The following is a 22,237-nucleotide window of genomic DNA, read 5'->3' on the forward strand; positions in this document are numbered from 1 at the left end:
CCGTCTATCTCTAATAAACCACCTTGGTTTAATAAAGAGTTGACACATCTAAGAAATGTTAAGTCCAGACTTTATATAAAATTTAAAAATACCGGTTCTCAATCTATATTTTCTAATTATGTAAGTGCTCGGTTAAATTTTACCGTGCTTAATGCTCAGTGTTTAAGAATTATTTAAACCGTTGTAGTTCCAGTTCGCACAGGATTCGTTAACTACCAGTTCGATTTTTGAAATACTTCGTAACATCGATCAGGCAATAGCCGATCTATTTGCCAAGTTTTTCAAACACATATTCTACGTTACTCATTCGAACGACCTTACTCTTACGCAGTATCAAAGTCAAATTAATATTCTGTAAAAAAGTAGCAAATCGATGCAAGCAATTACAGAGGAATCTCCAAATTATCTGCTATCCTAAGCTTTTGAAACGTTATCACTCCTCATTTGCAGCACTTTGTAGGTCAATTATTTCACCATGTCAGCATGGTTCATGAAACGCAGATCAACAACTACTAACCTTCTGGAGCTAACCTCTTCGTAGTACAGGTTCAAAATAATCTTCAAACAGATGTCATTTATACGGATTTTAGTAAAGCATTCGACTCTGTTAATCATTCACTTTTAATAAAAAAACTTGATTTATTAGGTTTCCTGTTATCTCCTAAATTGGATTCTAAGTTATCTGAATGGCTGGACGCAACGGGTCCTCTTTAAAAATTCTCTTTCTTGTATTCTCCGAGTCACATCCGGCGTCCCACAAGGGAGCCACCTAGGTCCGCTCCTTTTTACCTTATTTATTAACGACCTTCCCTTAATAATAAATCATTCGCGTGTACTAATGTACGCTGATGATGTAAAACTATGCTTGCAATATAAGGACATTTCTCGCCATTTGGACTTACAATCCGATCTAGATTGCTTTTAAACATGGTGCCGTGATAACGTATTAAACTTAAATGGCTCTAAGTGTAAAGTTATGACCTTTTGTCGTGCCAACTCAATGCACGCAACTTACACTTTAAGTGGGTGCTCCTTTGGACAGAATAACACATGTTGATGATCTTGGTGTTCTTCTGGACCCTAAACTTAAATTTTCAGACCATATTTCGTCTATTGCCAATAAGGCCAGGGGTGTGCTTGGTTTTATAAAACGGTGGTCAAAGGAATTTGATGATCCTTACATGACCAAAACCTTATTTATTTCTCTAGTCCGTCCGATCCTCGAGTATGGATCACCTGTTTGAAGTCCACAATATGAAGTTTACTCGGACCGCATTGAATCGGTTCAAAAGAACTTCTTACTTTTTGCCTTACGGCGCCTTAATTGGGATGCAAATCGTAGATTACCTCCTTATTCGAGTAGATTAATGTTAATTAACTTGGAGGGTAAGTTAACCGTAGAACGATGCTGGGAACAGTCTTTATTTTTAACCTTATTCGTGGTGAAGTGGATAGTCCCGACTTGGTTAGTCGGCTAAACTTCACTGTTCCAAGCAGATTTACTAGAAATTACGTACCTTTAATTTTAAATCATTGTAGATCTAACTATGAGTTGCATGATACCTACAGAGTATTATGTTCTGACTATAATAGATTCTATCCTATTATCTCTAATTCTGACTCTCTGCCGTTTCTAAAGCGATCAATACTAACATACTTAACGAATTCTTAGATATTACTACTAGCATACATATATTTCCTCGTCCATTACTGTCTTCTATATCGCGTCTATCTTCCCGCGATTCGAGCCGTACGATACACGGCAGCGCCCCTCGGTCGGTTGGGCGGGAGGTGTGGCCGTGGGACTCGCGCGTAAAAAATAATAAAAATGTTTGTTGGAGCTGAGTCGTACTGCCCGAGCCTTCGTTTCACGACTGACCAAAGATTTTCAATCGGATTGAGGTCAGGACTTTGTCACTCCATCAACTTGAAATTTTGTTCACCAATCCATTTCTTGACAATTTTCGCTCGGTATAAGCCAATCGGCAGTGATTGCAGCTCAAAAACGCCGAAATGTGACATCAAGATCGCAACAGAAAGGTCGCAAAAAATTATTATCGGACTCAGATGCCCGACTAAGGAATAAGGAATATCCCAGATGAAGAAAAATAGGCTGCTAACACCTAAAGAAGCATCTTTGGCCATAAACAAAAACGTTAGCGAGTGGACTGCCAGAAGAGCGCTGAGCAACATTGGATATGCAGCGGCTGTTAAAAAAAACAAACCTCCATTATCCGAAAAAAATGTTAAGGCGCGTCTAAAATTTGCGAGAGAGCACAAAGATTGGACCACAGATGATTGGAAACGTGTTGTCTGGTTTGATGAGTCCAAGTTCAACCGTTTCCAGTCAGATGGTAAACAATACTGCTGGCGTAGACCCGTAGAACGGATTCAAAGACACCATGTGAAGCAAACGGTTAAACATGGCGGCGGAAATATAATGGTCTGAGGATGCTTCACATGGTGGCAAGTCTGCCCCCTGCATTTAATAGATGGCATTATGCGAAAGGAGGACTATCCGCATATTTTGCAAACCCATCTTCCCATTTTTATGGGGAAATGTGCGTATTCGGAAGAAGATAATATTTTTCAACAAGACGGCGATCCGAAGCACACAGCGAAAATTGTCAAGGAATGGATTGGTGAACAAAATTTCAAGTTGATGGAGTGGCCAGCACAAAGTCCTGACCTCAATCCGATTGAAAATCTTTGGTCAATCGTGAAACGAAGGCACGGGCAGTACGACTCAGCTCCAACAAACATGACCAATCTTTGGGAGCGTGTACAAGATGAATGGAACCGAATTTCCAAGGAAGTCATTGAAAACTTGGTAGAGAGTATGCCATCTCGAGTAAATCAAGTAATTCATAATAAGGCTCTATGGACAATATATTAAAAATTAATTTTTTCTTTATTTTCTTATAACGTGCAAAAGTGATTTTTTGCGACTTTTTTTGGTTTTTATTTTCTAAGTCTTCGCTGAATACATATTGTTACGGTTTTCTTTGTCATATTTGTTAAAAATAGGATAGGTAAACAAAAATAAAAAAAATTATTGGATTACCTGATTTAGTTTTGTTTTTATAGATGATGAAAGTCGAGAGTTATGAACATGCACTCACTTTTGCTCGCCACTGTATGTAAAATGTACCGATGTGTAAGAGTCTCGCAAGAAGATAGCTATTTGCAGTGCATTGTATGGAGGGACTCCCCAATAGATGACCTTCAAGTATACAAACTCGTTTATGTGGTTTCTAAAGGGAATCAAAGTTTTAGCCATTTGCTTTGTCCGAAGTCGCGCATAGCTCCGTTGAAGACCATAACAGTACCAAAGCTGGAGCTTTGTGGTGCGGATCTTCTGGCTAAAATCATGAGGGAAATAGTTGGCTTGAAAGTATTTAAAGGACGCTACTATTGTTGGTGCGACTCGACGGTGGCACTTTCCTGGATCCGAGATGAGCCCGCCAGGTTCAACATATTTGTGGCAAATAGGGTTGCTGCCATTCAGGAGCTGCCAGATGTAACGGCTTGGCGTTATGTTCCAACAGCGTTAAATCCGGCTGACATCTTATCCAGAGGATCCTTGCCGTCTGAGCTTAGCGAATCGTCACTCTGGGCGCATGGAACCGCCTATCTTACGGAGCCTGAAAGAGATTGGCCAACAGCTGTTTGTCCTGACAAACCGGTGCTTGAGCTTCGTCGAAGTGTGTTCATCGTAAAGTCGCCGTACGTGGATGTAATTGCTAGCTCCAAATTTGCAAATTCGTACCCCTCACTGCAACGAGTGTTTGCATACATTTACAAATTTTGTAATGGAATTCGTCATCCTGGGCTCACCGTCGCACACATTCAAGAGGGTACTCAGATGATGCTGCGGTTGGTGCAGCGCGCGCAGTTATGGGAGGACATGCAGTCCCTAAAAACGCTGGGAAGAGTTTCCTCGTCTAGTCCCATATCCTCGCTGTCGACGTTCCTGGATCAGTTTGGACTTCTTAGAGTAGGCGGTCGCCTCCGGAATTCGTCATTGGACTTTGATGGCCGCCACCCAAAAATCCTTCCAAGGTCCCATCCGGTGACTCTGGCAATTATTTCGCATTACCATGAAAGCAATCTTCATGCCGGACCTCGAGCTCTTCTGGGTGCAATTCGATCCCAATATTGGCCTATTGGGGGGAGGAAGACGGTTACCAAGGCCGTGAACAGATGCGTTAGATGTTTTCGGATGAAGCCGCGGCTGATAGAGCACATAATGGCGGACCTTCCCAAGGAGCGCTTGGAAGGATCTCACGCTTTTGAGGTTGCTGGCATAGACTTCTGTGGACCCTTCTTTCACAAGTCGGATACTCGCAACAAGCCCGCGGTTAAATGCTACGTCTGCGTATTTATATGCTTTGCAACCAAGGCAGTGCACCTGGAGCTGATCAAGGATCTCTCGACAGTTGCGTTTCTGTGCGGACTCAAGAGGTTCATATGCACCCGGCGGAAGCCGAAGCAAATTTGGTCAGACAACGCCACCAACTTTGTCGGCCAATTTTTGCCTTTCGGAGACGATTGACTGGCGGTTCATCCCTCCACGGTCGCCCCATTTCGGTGGACTTTGGGAAGCGGCGGTGAAAACGGCCAAGCATCATTTCTACCGCGCTGTGGGTACGGCGGTACTGACCTTCGACGAGCTGAGGACGCTGGTGTGGCAGTTATTAACTCCGGCAGTTATTAACTCCAGACCTTTAGTTCCCATATCAGAGAACCCTGCCAGATCGGACGTCCTCACTCCGGCGCATTTTCTCAATGGTGGTCCGCCTTCGTCGTTTGACGAGCCAGATATAACGGGCCTAAACTATAATCGGCTTGACTCTTGGCAGCGCATCTCCTTTCTTAAGCAAATCTTTTCGTCGCGATGGAAGGAAGAGTACTTGACGTTGCTCCAGCAGCGCTCCAAGTGGCGCACCCCAAAGCCTGGCGTAGCGGTGGACAACATCGTTCTTGTTAAGGACGAGAATCTTCTCCCAATGAGATGGCCTTTGGCAAGAGTCATGCAGTTGATTCCTGGCAGAGACGGCGTCGCTCGATTTGCAGAATTGAGGACCGCGTCTGGAGTAATAAGACGGGCAGTGAACAAGCTGTCTCTGCTTCCTCTTGAGGACTCTGTTGGAAACCAAGCTGCCAACGAGGGGAGGATGTTGGGTCATTCAGCCGGCAAAACTGTGCAGTATACTAATCTTATAATCTTAATATGGTAAGCCGAAGTAGTCAGTGGTAGCAGTTGCGATGCCCGTAGTGCAAACCGCTGTTCTCGCACGTATTTATCTGACGGCGCTCATTCCTTGTTCTCTTTGTTATCTACCTACATTAAGCTTGGGGGCTGCATTCGCCTGTCTGTCCCGCCAATTGTCACTTCTTCGTTTTTCGGCAAAGACTCAACTTGTGAATTCGATATAGCTCTTGGTCGGCCCTAGCTGTCATAAACAATTAACAAAATAAACAGTATCGGAAAATAAACAAACTTTCTTCGGCTATTTATTATTCGCAACAGCTATTGAAAAATCTCAATAGCTAAACACTGTGGATGTTTGTAGAATAAATAACATATGGCCGATGGGCCATAGGTTAGGTTGTATCGGTTGTATCCGATGTGGATCGGTGTCGGATAGGTCGGACAGTGCTGGGCAGTGGCACAATAAATGCTCTACCGTTTCTTCCATTTCCTCGTCCCTACAGCTACGGCAGAAATCATTATACGGGGCATTTAGTCTTCTGGCATGGGTGCCTATCAACCAATGCCCTGTGATAACTCTCATGGCAGTGCTGAGGTCTGCTCTGGTCAGCCTTAAGAGCTTTGACGTTCTTTTTGGGTTTATTTTTGGCCATATTTGGCGTGTTAGGCGACAATGTGTGGTATTTTCCCATATTGTCTGTTTGTTTCGGCTTAGGTTTTCCCTTAGTAGTAATATACATGTGGCTAAAGGCATACTCATGCCCTCTATCTCTTGTATGAGTGGCGCGGTAGTGCCTTCTCGAGCTAGTTCATCTGCGATGGAGTTGCCTTCTATGTCCCTGTGTCCGAGTACCCATATAAGGCTGATTACGAATTCTTGTGTCATCTCGTGTAAAGATGATCGGCAATTCGATACTGTTGTTGAGTGGCTTGAGATTGAGCCAATCGATTTGATTGCTGCTTGGCTATCACTGAAAATGTTTACGTATAAGCCTTCCGGTTTTAGTGCTTTTAAATGCTTTAGGGCCTCCCTTATTGCTGCTACTTCCGCTTGGAAGACGCTGCAATGATCGGGGAGTCTAAACGAGATGCGTAGGCCTAGTTGTTCGGAGTAAACTCCTCCTCCTACTCTGTTCTGTAGTTTTGATCCGTCCGTATAGAAGCATATTGCATTCTGGGGGCCAGGTGTTTGTGAGTTCCACTTGTACCTTTCTGGGATAATAGTGTTGAACGGTGTTTGTATGTATTCCGTTGGAGTACAGTATTCTGTCCTGAAGGGGACTATTTGGGTGTGTTTTAGGATACATAAGTGACCCGCTTCTTGTGGGTTCCACTGTTTGGTATCTCTAAGCCTGATTGCCGCTACTGCGGCCTGTTCCATGCCAGCTAGTTCTGGGCTTGGGAGGTTGAGTATGGCGTTTAGGGCTTCGTTTGGGGTGGTGCGTAAAGCACTACTGATGCAAAGTGCCGCGGCTCTTTGCATCTTTGCTAGCATTTTTATGCTGGATTTCTTTTTCAGGGCCGGCCACCATACTACGATCCCATACAGTAGTATTGGTCTGATGATGGCCGTATATATCCAGTTTACTATATAGGGTGTCATGACCCATTTGAGCTCTATTGCTTTCTTGCACGTGAAGAGTGCTATTGATTCAGATTCCAGTTTAGTTTCCTGTCAAGTATTACGCCCAGGCACCTTGCGCTGCTACTGAAGGAAAGTCTTTGATTGTTGAGGATAGGTGGGACTAAGTCTGGTATATTATACTTCCTAGTGAAGAGAACCAGCTCGGTCTTTGAGGGGTTAATTCCTAATCCGTTATTTTTGGTCCAGTTGGACAAAACACTGAGCTTTTCGCTCATGAGATCGCATAATTTTTGAGGGTATTTGCCTGGGAAGATGATAGCAACGTGGTCCGCATAGGCTATTATCCTACAGCCGAATGATTCTTTCAAGGGTCTTTAGTAGGAAGGATGACAGACTAATTGGTCTGAAATCCTTGGGGGTCGTGTGTGATTGTTTCCCTGCTTTGGGGATGAAGACAATTCGGGACTCTAGCCACGATTACAGTAGGTGTCCAAGAAGTAAGGACCTTTTAAAAATGTCTAGAAGCCTGTTTATGGCTATGTTTCCCGCATGTCGGATTTGTGCGGGTATGATTTTGTCTGGACCTGCAGATTTGGGTCCACTGGGATTTTTTCCCTTAGAATATTTTTGTATTTTTGCCAGTCTGTTTTCCTTGGGTTAGAAAAAACTGCTGGTCTTGGGGGGCTGGTTGTGAGGGTTGTTTCTATATACCTGTGGTCCGAGAAAGTGTGCTTATCTAGCACCCTCCTACTGTCTCTAATAGTGGTTTAGAGACGAGAGTTAGGTCTATTACCTCGTTACGGTTCTTAATGATAAAGGTGGGGTCATTACCTTTATTGCATATGAAGAGATTTGAACTAAAGATAAAGATAAAAAGAGACTCACCGCGGTCGTTTGTGTCTGTACTTACCCATTGTGTATGGTGGGCGTTAGCATTACAGCCTATTAGTAGGCCTATGTTTTGCTTTTCGCTGTCTTCTGCCAGTCTCCTTACCAGCTTATCTGGCGGTTCTTGCCTTTCGTAAGCCATGTACGATGACAGCACTCGGAAAGGAGATGGCTGACTCTCCACGGTGTCTGCCCCGTTATCTGCATCGCTGTAATTGTGGAGCAGAAAAATGCTAAGGTGCTTTTTGGCTAAGATGCCCTTACTTTACCTTCGCTGGGAGCTGTTAGAAGCTTATATTCCTTAGTCCCTAATCCTGAAACCTTCCCAAGGTTCCTGGATCAGGACTATGTCGACTCCATCCTCAGCCAGATGGAGTTGAAGAGCAGCGGAAGCTGCCTTACTGTGGTGGAGGTTAATCTGGTTGTGTCGGCTCCCATCTCGTCCGATGTATCTAGGTCCGTCATTGGACCCATGTTCGCAAGGCTGCGGAGGATTGAGGCATCTGTCGAGTAGCCGTCCTCGGTTTCAGATGCCTCGATCTCGGATGCAATCTCCGCGATCACTCCTCCACCGCCTTCCTGATCCTCCTTGGCGGAGTCCGATTTATAGACCTTTATGGTCACTGAGCTGAAGCCGAAGCTTAGCTCCCCGTGAGCGGCCTTAATGGGAGCTAGGGACTCCTTGTTGAGGATGAGGATGGCCTGGTTTGTTGGCCCCTCCATCTCGTCGACCTTCACCACTCGCCAGTCCAAGGTGGGAAGGTGCGGGTTGCATCGCTGCAGCATGGCGGGGATCTGCTCCGGCGCCTTGGATGCCGGGATCCAGATCTTTGCACGGGGTCGGCAAGGTACGTCGGACCAGCTCAGCGCAACAAGTCCGGCGCCCTCATACACCTCCCCCAGCTCCTTTACTGCGGCTTTGTACAGCTTCGCAGAGCGTTCGTCGTCGCAGGCGATCACCTTGACGCCACCTTGAAACCATCCAACGTCTTTGCAGTCGGGAGGGGGGCCAGGTTCTTTGGCTAGGATATCAAAACATTTGGTGGCTAGGGCTGCTTCCACCCATTTCAACTTGTTTCGTAGAATTCTGCCGCTCGGGTCGTTTCTGTCGACCACGCCCAGGAGAATGCCTCGCCCTGCCGGTTTGCCGAGGGGTCTGAGGGAACGTCCTGGGAGCGCTCCCTCTTAAGTGGAGGTCGCTTTTTGGGCTGTGTGGGCTTGGACGGCTTGGGGGCTTCCTTGCCGCTGTTTGGCAGTACGGATCTTGCCCATTCCACATTTTTCAACCATTCCGCAGAAGGAGCCGTCTTCGATCTCTCCTGGCTGCGTAGGATTTGTCCCGCAGATCGTTTCTCTGCGTAGGTGTGTTTGCCGTTACCGGTTGCCACTGAGTGCTTGTCGTCCTTGGCTGCGCCTGAAGGGGGCGTCATGGCACTGGGGCCTGGAGATGTTCCCATGACGACGGCGTTGGGCGACTTACACTCAGTCGCCTCAGATTTGAGGCGGGGTTCACCCCAAACCCCATCCTGTGGTGGTGGCCTGCCAGGTGGGCTCATTCGGCAGCTTCGCTGCCTTGAAATTAGTACGTCCAGACTCCGTCGTCACTGCCTTTTGAGTAGGTTTTTTGGGAGATCCTGACTCCTTTTTGTTTGTATTTTTGGACTCCATGTAGTTCCCACGAGTTGCGGAGAAAAAGAGGGTCCACCCGGGCGGAGATCCGCGACGCCCGGGTAAGGCTTCTTAGAACAGGGGGTCGCCAGGTGCCCTGAGCTCTCCGTTTGAGACTGAGCTATTTTGTGACCCGGGCCCTCAGTCAGGCTGACTCTCGGCACGGGTCGAGTGACATCTTTGTCCGGCCCGGGACGCCCGACTACCATTTGCCAGCATCGACATAACCTTGCCAGGGGACCTGTTTCCAGCCGCCCTCGCGTGGAGAGTATAGTCGCACTTCCGGATGTATAGACAATTACGGCGCGTTTTTCTAGCAAGCTTGAAACTACACGTTAGTCCCCTTGTCCATCACCCGACTGACGGCCCCGATGGGCCTATCGATAATAGCTTTTATCCACTTTTCTCCCCTTGCATAATTCTTTGCGATTACTTTTTGATTTGGAGAATACTTGGACGGTTTATTCTGCTGCTTTTCAGTTTGGTTCTAAAAAAGTTGACTTAAGATGGTACGTACTGGGCGACCGTGTAGAAGTTCTGCAGGTGTTTTACCTTCTGGGTTAGGCGTAAAACGATGTGTATTCTTTCCCACGCTGATGCTTTGGAATTCGTTAGCTGGGGCTGGGTTACCTATCTTGCAAACGCTAAAGCTCTTGGTTAGTTGTGCGATATCTTCGTCGATACCTGGCCACCAGACGTTTTGACAAGCTAGTTGCTTCATGCGAACTTTTCCCAATGACCGACATGGAGGAGTTTCAGAATTTTATTTCGAAGCTTACGAGGAATAATAATTCTGTTGACGTCCGAGTGGAGACATAGCAGATTGTTGTTAATCGTCAAGGCAAATCTGCGACTGAAATATGGCAGAATTTCGGGATCATGCTACTGCTCTGGCCAACCAGTTGATACGAAATGATAAACTTTTTTCAAAACATTATCGCTTTTTATATTTTCAATGATGATATCGGAATTTATTGGACAGGATACAGGATACGTCATCTGAGCTAATAGGAAGACGTAAGAGTGCGTCTGCATTTCCATGAGCTGTTGTTGAGCGATATTTAATTTCAAAATTATAAGCCATCAATATTATAGCCCATCACACAGACTACAGTCTGTTGAATGTCATAGTTGATAAATGCTTACTCGGATTAAATATTGTGACCAATGGCTTGTGATCAGTTATTAATATAAATTTCCTGCCGTATAGATACTGATGAAATTTCCCAAATATAATTCAAAGAGCTTCCTTTTCAATTTGGCTGTATCGAACTTGGTGAACATCTAAGGTTTTTGATGCGAGTGCTATGGGTCTTTCTTTACCATCTGTGTGAAAGGACTACACCAATGCCGAATGAGAACGCATCAGTGGCTAGAACGAGCGGAAGATCTTCGTTGAAATGTGCGAGCTCTGTAGCATCACGGATATAACGATTCAAGGCTGTGAATGCCTGCTGTTGGTCTGGCCCGAACTTAAATGGCCTGTTCTTCCTACGAAGTTGATTTAGGGGTGAGGCTATCTAAGAGTAATTTGGGATGAAATTGTAATAATAGTTTACTTTTCCCATAAACGCATCTATCCGCTGTAGATTAAAGGGCGGCTTTAATTCCTTAACGGCTTTTAGTCCTGATGAATCCGGAAGGATGCCCTTGACACTGACTCTTCTCCCAAGATACTCTATTTCGTCCCTTAGAAAGAAACATTTCTCTTTCTTACATTTTATGCCATTCTCCTGTAAGACTGATACAATTTTCTCAAGAATATCCAGATGTTTATCCACTGTTGGAGCCGAAATAATTACATATATCATCTAGATAATTTCCACAACCTTCTATTCCACTAAGAAGTTGCTCAATATGACGCTGATAGCTGGAGCGCTAGCTATTCCGTAAGGTAAACGTTGGTACTGGAAAAGACCCAACGGAGTGTGGACAACCATAATTTGTTTCGCTGTCTCGTCTAGCTCCATTTGTAAGTAGGCATCTTTTAGGTCTATTTTGGAGAAATGCGTGCCGTGACGAATTTTATGTAAAAGAGACTCACGTGTTGGCAATGGATATTGCTCAATGTCCAATTGGGAATTGACACCTTGTTTAAAATCGCCTCAAATTCGTAGTGCTCCACTCGGCTTGGGTGCTAGTACTATAGGCGATGCCCAGTTGCTGAATTCTATAGGTTTCCAAATACCTGCTTCGGTGAGACGCTGCGCTTCCTCCTGGAACTTATCTATTTGGGCAAAAGGAATTTGCCTGCTTTTGTAGAATTTTGGAACGTAATTGGGTTTTAGATAGATGCTTGCTTTAATGTTTTTTATTGTTCCCATAGCCGGCTCAAATACTTCCTTATACTTATTGCAAAGTTCAGTCATTTGAGTACCCTGTTGCTCACTCACATTTGCGATTTGTTGAATTTCGAAATTGAATGTTTTGAACAAATCCAAGCCGAATAGATTGTTTGAGTTCCACGTTTGCGACAATGATCACTACATTTGCAAATTTGTTTAAACACTTTGCTACAGTGTGCAGTTTACCTAACAGAGGGATTTCATTTTGGCCAATTGCATGCAAAATTTGGTCACACTTTTCAAGTTTCGGACGGCTAAGCAGTTCATATGTTTTTGAATTTATAACTGACACTGTTGCACCAGAATCCATTTGAAAAGTAACGCTCGTATTAAAAAGTTCCACATCAATCACCTTTCACAATTCACCATCGAATGGAGTATGCAAAATTATTTGATCGCGGATTATTAACATAATTTAATGAACATCCATCAGTTTGGCAAAAAAATTGACATTTACGGGCGATTCCACGTAAATCGGCGACCCATTCCTTATGTGTTTGCGAGTCCCGCATTTGACGTTTGAAAAATTCATATCGAGCAGCAACTAAATGGCGTTTCTGTTTGAAATGCTCTGTCAATTTATCCGTTATTTGCGTATATGTCTGCTGGTCCAAATTTTCGCTACCAAACATATTTGTAACAATTTCAAACGCGTTTGTGCCTACCCACGATAAAAAATACGCTTTTTTCTTATCCGCGGATTGCACTGAGTACGCGGCGAAGTGCTGAGTTAATTGTTGGAGATACGTTTCCCAATTTTGTAGGTCTTTGTTAAAATTTAGAAACTTCGGACAATCTGATTGTTCTCCCGATCTTTCTTCGTTGCTTACGCCAACTCGACGACACGATCGGGTTGAGGGTAATTATGCGAGTGACTTTATTTGGCTATGTTCGGCTCCTTTTATACATGTCTCTGTTATGTTAGTATTTGTGTATACATGTAAAAAGATGATGCAATGTTAATATATAGGTTGCGTAAGAAAGGCTCTTTTCAGGGAATTCTTGTAGGAATAGATGATGCAATATTTTTTAGAAATTACAATACATATTATGTTATCGATAGCCCCAACACAATATAAATCTATATAAATATGTAAATAGCTGTAAATAATTGTATAAAAAAAATGGCTCATTATATTAAGCTGCCCAGATGGTAGTAGTACGGTTTTCCTATAAACAAAGATTTCTATCTAAAGAAATTTACAACACAATAATCCTCTATCTATATATGTATATATCAAACTGTGGCGTCTGAATCTGAATTCAGTCATCTGAATTCCCTGGCTACCGATCGTTTCATATACCATTCCACCTTATTATTTGGACTGCAAGGTTATATCACATTCGGCTTTCAAAAGCTTGTTTACAGTCTTTTAGTAATTATTTAATAACTTCTTATTTATTTTTTAGATTCAACTGTTTTTGGGATTTGTTAAGGATATCTATACAAATCTTCCAAACCATCTTACATCTATATTTGAAACATCTAATGATGTTTGGGTTAAAGATTTAAAGGACTTAAATTTGGAACTGCTTTTATCCGAAGCATATTCTGTTAGAACTATACATGTCGAAAAGGCACTTGATTCAAATTCTCAACAACAACTTGTAAGTATTTTTAGCTAATAACTAAATAAACAAAATATATTAAAAAAAAGGGTCTTCGCAGCCACTTCATTATATTTTGTAGAGCAAAAATGTTATAATATGTTTCTTCGTCCGTCAGATATCCCACACTCAGCTGGTGTAAGTGCTAGTAGGGTTCCTTGACTACCAGATATCCGTTGCCCAGCTAGTGTAAGTGTTAGTATGTAACAGGTAGATAACAGGTAGATCTTCTAAGGCTTATTCCTTTGTAAGATGTAAATTTTTTTTTCCACTTTGTATCAAGATGTCAAAACAAGGTCACAATTCTTGCCAACTTCTTACACAATGCTAACGAACCGCTTAAATTTTTCATTTAAAAAGCATGACAGATCAGGAAATTGGTATTGTTAAAAAAATACAAAGTTTTTTTGACATTTTTATTTTACAAAAATATTTTAGTTATTAAGTCGGTTAGTCAATGTTACATTGTGTAACATGTAATCAAAGACTCGGATATAAAGAACCTTAAAGTGTGGAAAAACATTTGTTTCTTTCTAATTGCATAAAACTTGCATATATCTCTGTTAAAAAAAGACAACAACTTAATGGATAAAATACAATTCACAAATCCGTTTGCCAAGAAATATATTTCATCCCACTTTTGTGACCAAATTCGGAATTCAGAATACATTTAAAAAATTATAACTCTAACCTTATTATGTGGTTGTTGGGTTCCAACTATCTAACATCGACTATTTTTTTTATACACAGTATTTACTAATCACCTGTTTTTCGTTTCAGTATAATCTCCTTCCTCGTGGAATATTATCCTTAAAAGTTTTACAAGAGCTCCCAATAATTGTTGTACTAATGTACCAAATATATAAAAACGCAGTACATCAAGAAGTTTCTGAATTCATTCCTCTTATATTGACAACTATTAATTTGCAACCAACAGTAACTCGAAGGTAAATTTAAATATGGGACGTTTGTCGTTTATTTTATTTTTAATTTTTATTTAATTTCCACTTAATTATAGCTCGTACTCGTACAGTAGAAAGATGTACTGTTATATTCGTTAAAAACTTTTTGACAGGTAAAAGGAATCGATTCCGTCATATTAACTAGCCGAGTAGCTCTGGCCATGTTTGTCTGTCCATCCAACCGGAACGTCTAACAGTATGTCGACGAACCGGTTCGCAAAGTGCAAGTTTATCCCTCGTTGCGTTCACCTATGCAATTCTTATCCGGACCTTCATAATCGTAATATTCCCAATTTAGTGATGTACCAAAGATTGCGACTTCGTCGGTGTAATAATATTAGCCTTTTTTGCAAATTTCGATTGAATTTATTTTTCTTCGAGAAATTGCTTGCTTGGTGTACGAAACGAGAGTATTGATTTCAGAATGACTTAATTGCAGAGCGAACAGTAGAACGCTAAGCCAAAGGTATAGGTGCGAGAGTAATAAAAAAGAGACATAGCGCGAGAGGGGAGAGTTTAGATGCTCATGCTGCTGAACTGCATAGATAACAAAAATAATGCTGTTGAACTGTGTCCCAAAAGTTGGCATGTTTACAAATAAAAAATTTAGGAATTTGGCAACTGCGAGACTCCCCTCGTAGGAAGCGTGGCTTTCAACAGAATTCTTAAGGGGCAGCAGACGCAGCTCATTCACTACTCGCTTCGTCAATCTTACTGCTGTATGATCCTGCGGTACGCTGATTGGATTTCCACCGAAGACTTCTCCAGCTGCCCATATTCTCGACGAAGACCATCTTGGTCAACAGAGGGTGAAGCTAAGTGTGAAAGCTAAATTTAGCGTAAGAAAGTCTATGCGTTGAGAACAATGAAACTCTGGGTCCGCGAGATTACGATTTTTGGGTATGTTCCAGTTGCAAATGTCAGTGTCATTCAATAATATTAAATGCAATAAGAAACAGCAGTGATGTCAGCCGAGTAGTTAGAAGTTCGAGATCGCATTGAAATGTTTACTGACGCACCATCTGTCTCAAAACTAGAATCGCCTATTTGAGTATCACAAGCTGCAAATTTTGCCTTCTCAAGTTTAAGCTGATTTGCGAATCGGGATGTTATAAGGTGCAGTTGAGATACAGAGTCTGGCAGAGCACGGGAAGGAACGAAGCTTCCAGAAAGCAGGCTGTGGTGCTTAGATCAGCATGCACGTCAATTGCTGGAATTGCACTGCCTCAGTTGATGCCCAGTCTTGAGGCAATTTATTCAAAGTGGGAGCCCTTCTCTGAATCAATTAGCTGAGGTCAGGTTTTTGAAGCTCTGGCAACAATTTATTGAGTGCACAGAATCATTGCTGAACACACAGGTCGAAGGGCTGACACTTGTAGCAAGAAGCCATGACCTACGCTAGTCAGATGCTCTGATGCTTTCCACCTGATTGCCTGGCGCATAGCTTGCCATGGCGAACTCAATGTTTTCCAGCATCCTGCATCGCTGCTCAAGAAACAATTCCATTGATTCCCACGTAGTACGTAAATTTTTGAAGACTGGATCCTCTAAATGCACCTCCCATTTTGGAAGCTCAAGAGGGAGCAGCGATGGTGTCCTATTCCGGAGTGAACGCTGCCGATGGCCACAATCACACGGAGAAATGCCGGCAACAAAGGTTGAGTGGAAATGGATTTGTGAAGCGCGCTTTGAAATCTCCCCACGAACTGAGGATTTAAGCGTTACGAGAACGTCATCAATTTTCTCACACAAATCGTTTTCATTTTTTTATTTTCTGAAATGTATGTTGCAGCTCATCGATCAGCTCCAACCTCACATGAAGAGCGGAATCGTCAAACGAAGTTAACGTAGAACTTGAAAAAGAATCTTATAATCGTTCCACTCTATTATATATTGCAGTCGCCTTGTACCTAAAAAATGTACCCTGTCTGCATCAGCGGTAACCTTTCCAGAATTTTCAGCAGCCATGGCAACAGCAACAACAACAAATTCGCTTCAAGCGGGAAGATCCTTGGCTTTAATGTTCACTGCCTTTAGTTTTCGATTATTGTTAACAAATATTGTTTATGCACAAATCACTCAGCAGTACCAGCGATATAAAGTTTAAGCTCTAAACAGCTTTGTATGATTGCACTATAAATTGTTTATGCATATATCACGTCAGGGTTACCAAAATGTTGATCTAATAAGCTATTTTATAAGCATTTTTTGTAAAGTGAAAGACGATTTTTATGGTAGCGAATTCAAGCGATTTAATTTATTTTTCTTAATAAAATTAGTGCAGCTTGGGGGGGGTACGAAACAAGAGAATTGATGGCAGATCAACTTAATTGCAGTAGAACGCTTAGCCAAAGGTGTACGTGCGAAAGTAATAGACAAGAGAGAGAGCCAGAGGTAAGAGCTTAGATGCTCACGCAGCTGAACTGCATAGATAACAAAGATATGCTGTTAAACTGTGTCTCCAAAGTTGGAATGTTTACAAATAACAAATTTAGGACTTTCTGTCTGCGAGACCCGACAATAGTCATTTCACAGCACAAGTGCTTGAACTCTAGGGCCGTAGAAAATGCAAGCGCACTTGGATTTCTGCGTCTTAATAAAATTACTGTATGTAGATAAACTCTGGATTCATGTGCTTTAGAAACATTGTTAGACTAGAGGACAAGCTTTTGTTAGATCCTATGCGTTTTGACATCATTTTTTCCTCTAGCTGTTTATATTCTATTTCAGGGTTTTGTGAGGGAGGGGATGATATTTCTCGTGATAGATCAAACTAGCAAGAATACTATTCCACTATCTAGTGGCAATATCATCGCATACATATCTCTCCTTTCATTGCGAAGGATTGGAATGGAAATCGTTTCAAATTCAAAAACAAACATATAAGGCAACGTAGGACTTATACGGGGGCCTTCCTCGAATTTTTAATGACGTATAGACAGGGCCACAAAAATCAACGCCACATATCGCAAATGGGCGGAGAGCACGGAGTCTATCTGCGGGTAGATTTCCCATAATTTGTGTCATTAGTCGAGGCTTGCATTTGAAGCAGCGCACACATGATCGAACTGTCTGACTGCAGAGTTCCTGAGCGTTTACGGTCCAAATACGCTGTCGTAGGATGATTACAAGTGCTCGAGGGCCGACATGAAAATTGGAATGGTGCAAATGCCGGACGTAGCTCTGCACAAACTGCGAGCGTTTCGTCAACAGCAAGGGAAACTTGGCATCATATGATATAGGAGCGTTAGCTAGTCGCCCCCCAACTCGCAACAACGAAAAGTTGCACCAAGTGCCTGTATCCTCATGGATGAATGGGTTCAATCGATGAAGACTTGGGCCGACCTCGGAGCCTTTACGAACCTTTTCAATTTCTACTTGATACTCGTGCTTTTGTACTATTTCGATAATCTTATGAAACGCTTCATTATATTCAGTTGGTGACAGAGTTTCTTCGAAAACTATACTCTTGTCTTTGCATTTTCTTATAAAGCGCAACATATAAGCGAACACTCTAAGCAGTTTGAGGTGTGACGAAAACCCCTCGATGACATCCAGCAAATCAGAAGTTTGCACAGCAGCGGTCAGCCCGACCACAGTCTTCCTACCTTCCGGACGCAAGACTTCCTCACCCGGCTCGAAATGCGCATTTTTGGGCCAGTTCTCTTCTTCGTCCTTCAGAAATGGTGGGCCAGTGAACCAGATCGACTGCCCCATTTCGTCGACGTCACAACCTCTCGAAACGATATCTGCTGGGTTCTGCTTTGTGGGAACATGCCGCCATGTAGCTTCTCCTGACCATTCTTGAATCTCCGCTACCCCGTTCGAAACGAATGTCGACAACGAAGATGGATGAGATCGAATCCAGTGAAGAGTAACTTCAGAGTCCGACCAGTATACAATTCGTTCGATAGGGACTTTTAATAAGGGTTTGATTCTATGGCAGAGATCTGCGAGAAGGTGAGCGGCACATAACTCAAGCCTTGGGAGCATTTTGGTCTTGAGCGGCGCTACTTTTGACTTTGAAGTCAACAACGATAATTTAAAACCTTCGGCAGTTTTGCTACGAATATAGACGCCAGCTCCATAAGCTCTCATGGAGGCGTCGGCAAAGGCATGTAGCTGTACCGGTGACAATGGGTCGGTATGCACGAACCGAGGAATCGATATCTCATCCAGTTGAGACAGAGTGCATTTTAGCATATCCCAAGCTGTTTCCAAATGCATCGGAATTGACTCATCCCTATCTAACTTATTAAGCCAGAGTTCCTGCAGTAGGATCTTTCCTTTAATCACAATGGGACTTAACAAGCCGAGGAGGTCAAACAGCTTCGATGTCACCGATAGTATGTTCCGTTTTGTCGCTCGGAGACCCATGACAGAAGTGTCAATTTTGAACTTGAAGGCATCTTCGCTAGGCAACCACGATATTCCTAACGCCTCAGTTGACTCTGAATCCGAAATAGGTATCGACTTAACTGTGCTCTCAGATGCAGTGAAATCAGGTGAGTTTGAAAACCACTTTGTCAATTCAAAACCTGCTGTTTGAAGAACCTGAGACGCTTCAGACTTAATTGTCTTTAGCTCCTCTACGCATGCAGCACCAGTTAACATGTCATCGACGTAAAAATCGGATCCAATTACGTCGGCAGCTCTAGGGAATGAACATTTAGCAGATTCACTCAACCTCTTTAAACACCGAATAGCCAGAAATGGGGCTGGTCCAGTACCATATGTGACGGTGTTGAGCTTGTATAATCTCAAGGATTTAGAGGGGTCTCTCCTCCACACTATGAGTTGAAACTTCCTATCCGCTTCATTACCCATTACTTGGCGATACATCTTTTTTACATCGGCAGTCAGGGCATACCTGTGCAGACGGAAGCGGAGTAGAGTGGAGTACAACTCTTCTTGAATTGTCGGCCCCACCATCAGGATGTCGTTTAAGGCCACCTGAGACGATGTTTTGCAGGACGCATCGAACACGACGCGTAACTTTGTTGACGTACTCTGGGGCCTTAACACGCATTGATGGGGAATGACATAATGTGGAGTGGAAGGGATTTTGTTGTCTGTAGGCGACATATGACCTAGGGCGAGATATTCTTCCATGAATTCCAAGTACATGGTCTTCAAGTTAGGATCTCGAGACAACCTTCGCTCAAGCAACAAAAACCGCCGTTTTGCAACCTTGAAGGAGTTGCCTAATCTATTTGGATCAGATTTAAACGGCAGCCTAACTTCAAACCGACCTGATGGCAATACCTGAGTAGTCTTCCTATAATGGTCTTCACATAACTTGTTCTCAGGCGACAGAATTTTCTTTGGATTTGGCATTTCCTCCAGCGACCAAAATTTCTGTAGTGTGCTGTCAATCGATACTAAAGGTTCTTCACTACAACTGAAACTATTCACAACTTGTTTCGGTACTGCAGACTTGTATCTGCCCGAAACAACCCAACCAAGAAGGGTCTTTTGTAGAGTTGGATAGTCAGGACCTTGTCTAATTTGACCAACACCTAGCAATTCGAAAAATGATTCTGCTCCTATCAACATAGCAATTTTTTGTGACTTGTAGAAATATGGGTCTGCTAATGGTTGGTTCTTCGGGATCTTCCAATCACTGACGTTCACCGACTGACCAGGATGGTAACCGGAGATCGACTTTAAGATCCAGAAATCGAACGAGAACTCACTACCATTTATTCGCGACTTCACCACTGCGTGTACCGTTTTTTTGACTTGAGAATTGGACTCGCCAATACCAAGTAAGTTGATACACGACTCCTCTCTACGAATCTGTAAGCGGTTCGCCAGTTCTTCTGTTATAAAATTCGTTTGAGACCCAGAGTCCAGCAGAGCTCGGGCCAAAACGTATTCTCCGTTTTTCGTACGGACGCTTACGATTGACGTAGCCAAAATCACCATGTCCAAGGACGTGGCATGCATAACATGTGACGTGGAAGGCTGATCTTGGTTAAAAGTAGGAGACATGGTCTCTGGCGGGGGTGGCAACGCTAAACTGTTCTCAGGCACTGTATATCTATGAAGCAGAATATGGTGTGAGCGGTCACAAGCTCGACACTTTTTGCCTTTGCATTTTGAAACAGTATGGCCTTTTCGCAGACAATTAATACATAAGGAGGCATACTTAACAAACTCGAACCTTTGCATTACAGAGAAACGCCCAAACGGGCTACAATTCTGTAGCAAATGATCTGCTGCATTGCAATAGCTACAAGTTTTCTGAGGCTTGCTGTTGGAGAAGGAACACGAGAATGAGCTACGATTATGTGGCTTGCTCGACACAATTTTATCTTGCTTCGGCTTTGTCGATTCTTCAGCTGATAAATGCTGATATCGGCGAGTTAACATTTTTTCAAAATCGGCCCAAAGCGGCAAAGTCTCATAATCGAGCTGTTCCTCCCATTTTTGTTTGGTCACTGGGTCGACTCTATTCAATACCAAATATATCAACATTGCATTCGAAATTTTTGTATCATTTCCTATCGATAACAGAGAACCATAAATCGAGAAACAGTATCGATAAGGTTTCTCAAGGAGGAAGCGGACTGATGCGATATTTTAGGAAGACTAAACAATGTTGATATATTATTCATAAAGATGAGGCATTCGTTATCGTAAACCTTTATTAAACTGGCTAGTGCCTTTTCGTAATTGCTCTCGGTGACTTGGTAAGCTTTAACTGTTCCTAAAGCTTCACCAGAGAGACATGAAATTAAATGGTTAAATTTTTCGATAACTGGAATGCTGGCGTCTTTATGAACCAAAGTTTCGAAAAGGCTGATGAAATTTTTGAAGTCCGAATAATCTCCACTGAATTTTGGCAATGCCAAATTCGGAAGTCGCGCACGAGTTGGAGCTACAGCAGCTGATCCCGGAGCTTCGCTGACGCTTGCTACCTTCAAGGCAGACAACAGGGACATTATTTTTGCCTTGGTCACTATACAAAGCTCTTCCAACTCGTCGCCAAATTCATCGCTACAATCTATAGGTTCTATCTGTTCTTTTAATTGATTTGCCTTATTAATTGAAGCATTTAAGTTTTCTAGTCGACATTTCAATTCTTACTGTAATAGCGGAATCGATCCCGTTTCTCATCGCTCATTTAATCGGCGAATTGTTCTGACCCGACTTTGGAGCTTGCTTTTCAGCTCTTCCAGAATCGATTTATTTTTGGTTTCTAAGCTCATTTTAAATTACATATTTAAATTAAATTAATTAAATATTATTTCCGAATTAAATAAATAAATGGCCGAAACAAATTATCCCAAATCAAACCGACAATATAATTTAATAACCTTCGAATCAATAATTAGAAATTTATTAAACCAAAAAAATTAATTTCATAAATTAATTATTTATTGTTCGAAATGTATATTAAATATTTTTCTGATAAGAGCAACGAAAACCAATTATTTAAATTGAAATTCAAGTCACGCAGTATCAATTAATAGTGGGTGCGAAATGATGCCGAAAAGGGTATACCCGCAGAATACAGGGTAGAGCGTCACTTGACGGTCCGCTAATCTAAGCGCGCCAACGAAAAAGGGCCAAACAACAACAACGCAGGTAGCGGTGCAAAAGCGAAGCGAAAACGAAAAGTTCACAGCTGCAGCTGCTAGTATGTAAGGCTGTCTGTGTATTAGTGTGCAAGCTTGGATTAACTTCCCAACTTTTAATGCGAGTTTCAACGAACGAGAGGGGGAAGGGAGGCGACAGTGATTGCAATAATACAGTACCAAATAATAAATAAATGTTGCGTTCAAAAGCGGTTCAATATATGTATGTGTATTTATTTTATCAACCATAAATTGAATAATTTGCATGCAATCTAGCTCTACTATATTAATACGTACATATGTGCTAAGAACTGAAAGCGAGGTGCAATATTCCAGCACAAGACAATAAACATTAAATTTGTCTATAACTCTAGCTTTCAATT

At 42.6% G+C, this 22,237-nt stretch overlaps 1 protein-coding gene across 4 annotated transcripts in view; it reads left to right on the forward strand.

Moving 5' to 3' along the window:
* Positions 1 to 22,237, forward strand: part of LOC122626569 (transcription-associated protein 1) — a 189,537-nt gene that overhangs the window by 58,034 nt on the left and 109,266 nt on the right. For 2 of the 4 annotated variants that reach the window (XM_043806879.1, XM_043806880.1), the window contains exons 3-4: positions 13,112 to 13,309; positions 14,090 to 14,256. In XM_043806879.1, coding sequence (XP_043662814.1) covers positions 13,112 to 13,309; positions 14,090 to 14,256 — 365 coding nt within the window. Of the gene's footprint in view, positions 1 to 13,111; positions 13,310 to 13,427; positions 13,493 to 14,089; positions 14,257 to 14,327; positions 14,450 to 22,237 lie in introns of those variants that run through there. The other 2 variants (XM_043806881.1, XM_043806882.1) reach the window with 2 other exon arrangements.

The sequence above is a fragment of the Drosophila teissieri genome, chromosome 2L (genome assembly GCF_016746235.2).
Source record: "Drosophila teissieri strain GT53w chromosome 2L, Prin_Dtei_1.1, whole genome shotgun sequence".
NCBI classification, from domain to species: domain Eukaryota; kingdom Metazoa; phylum Arthropoda; class Insecta; order Diptera; family Drosophilidae; genus Drosophila; species Drosophila teissieri.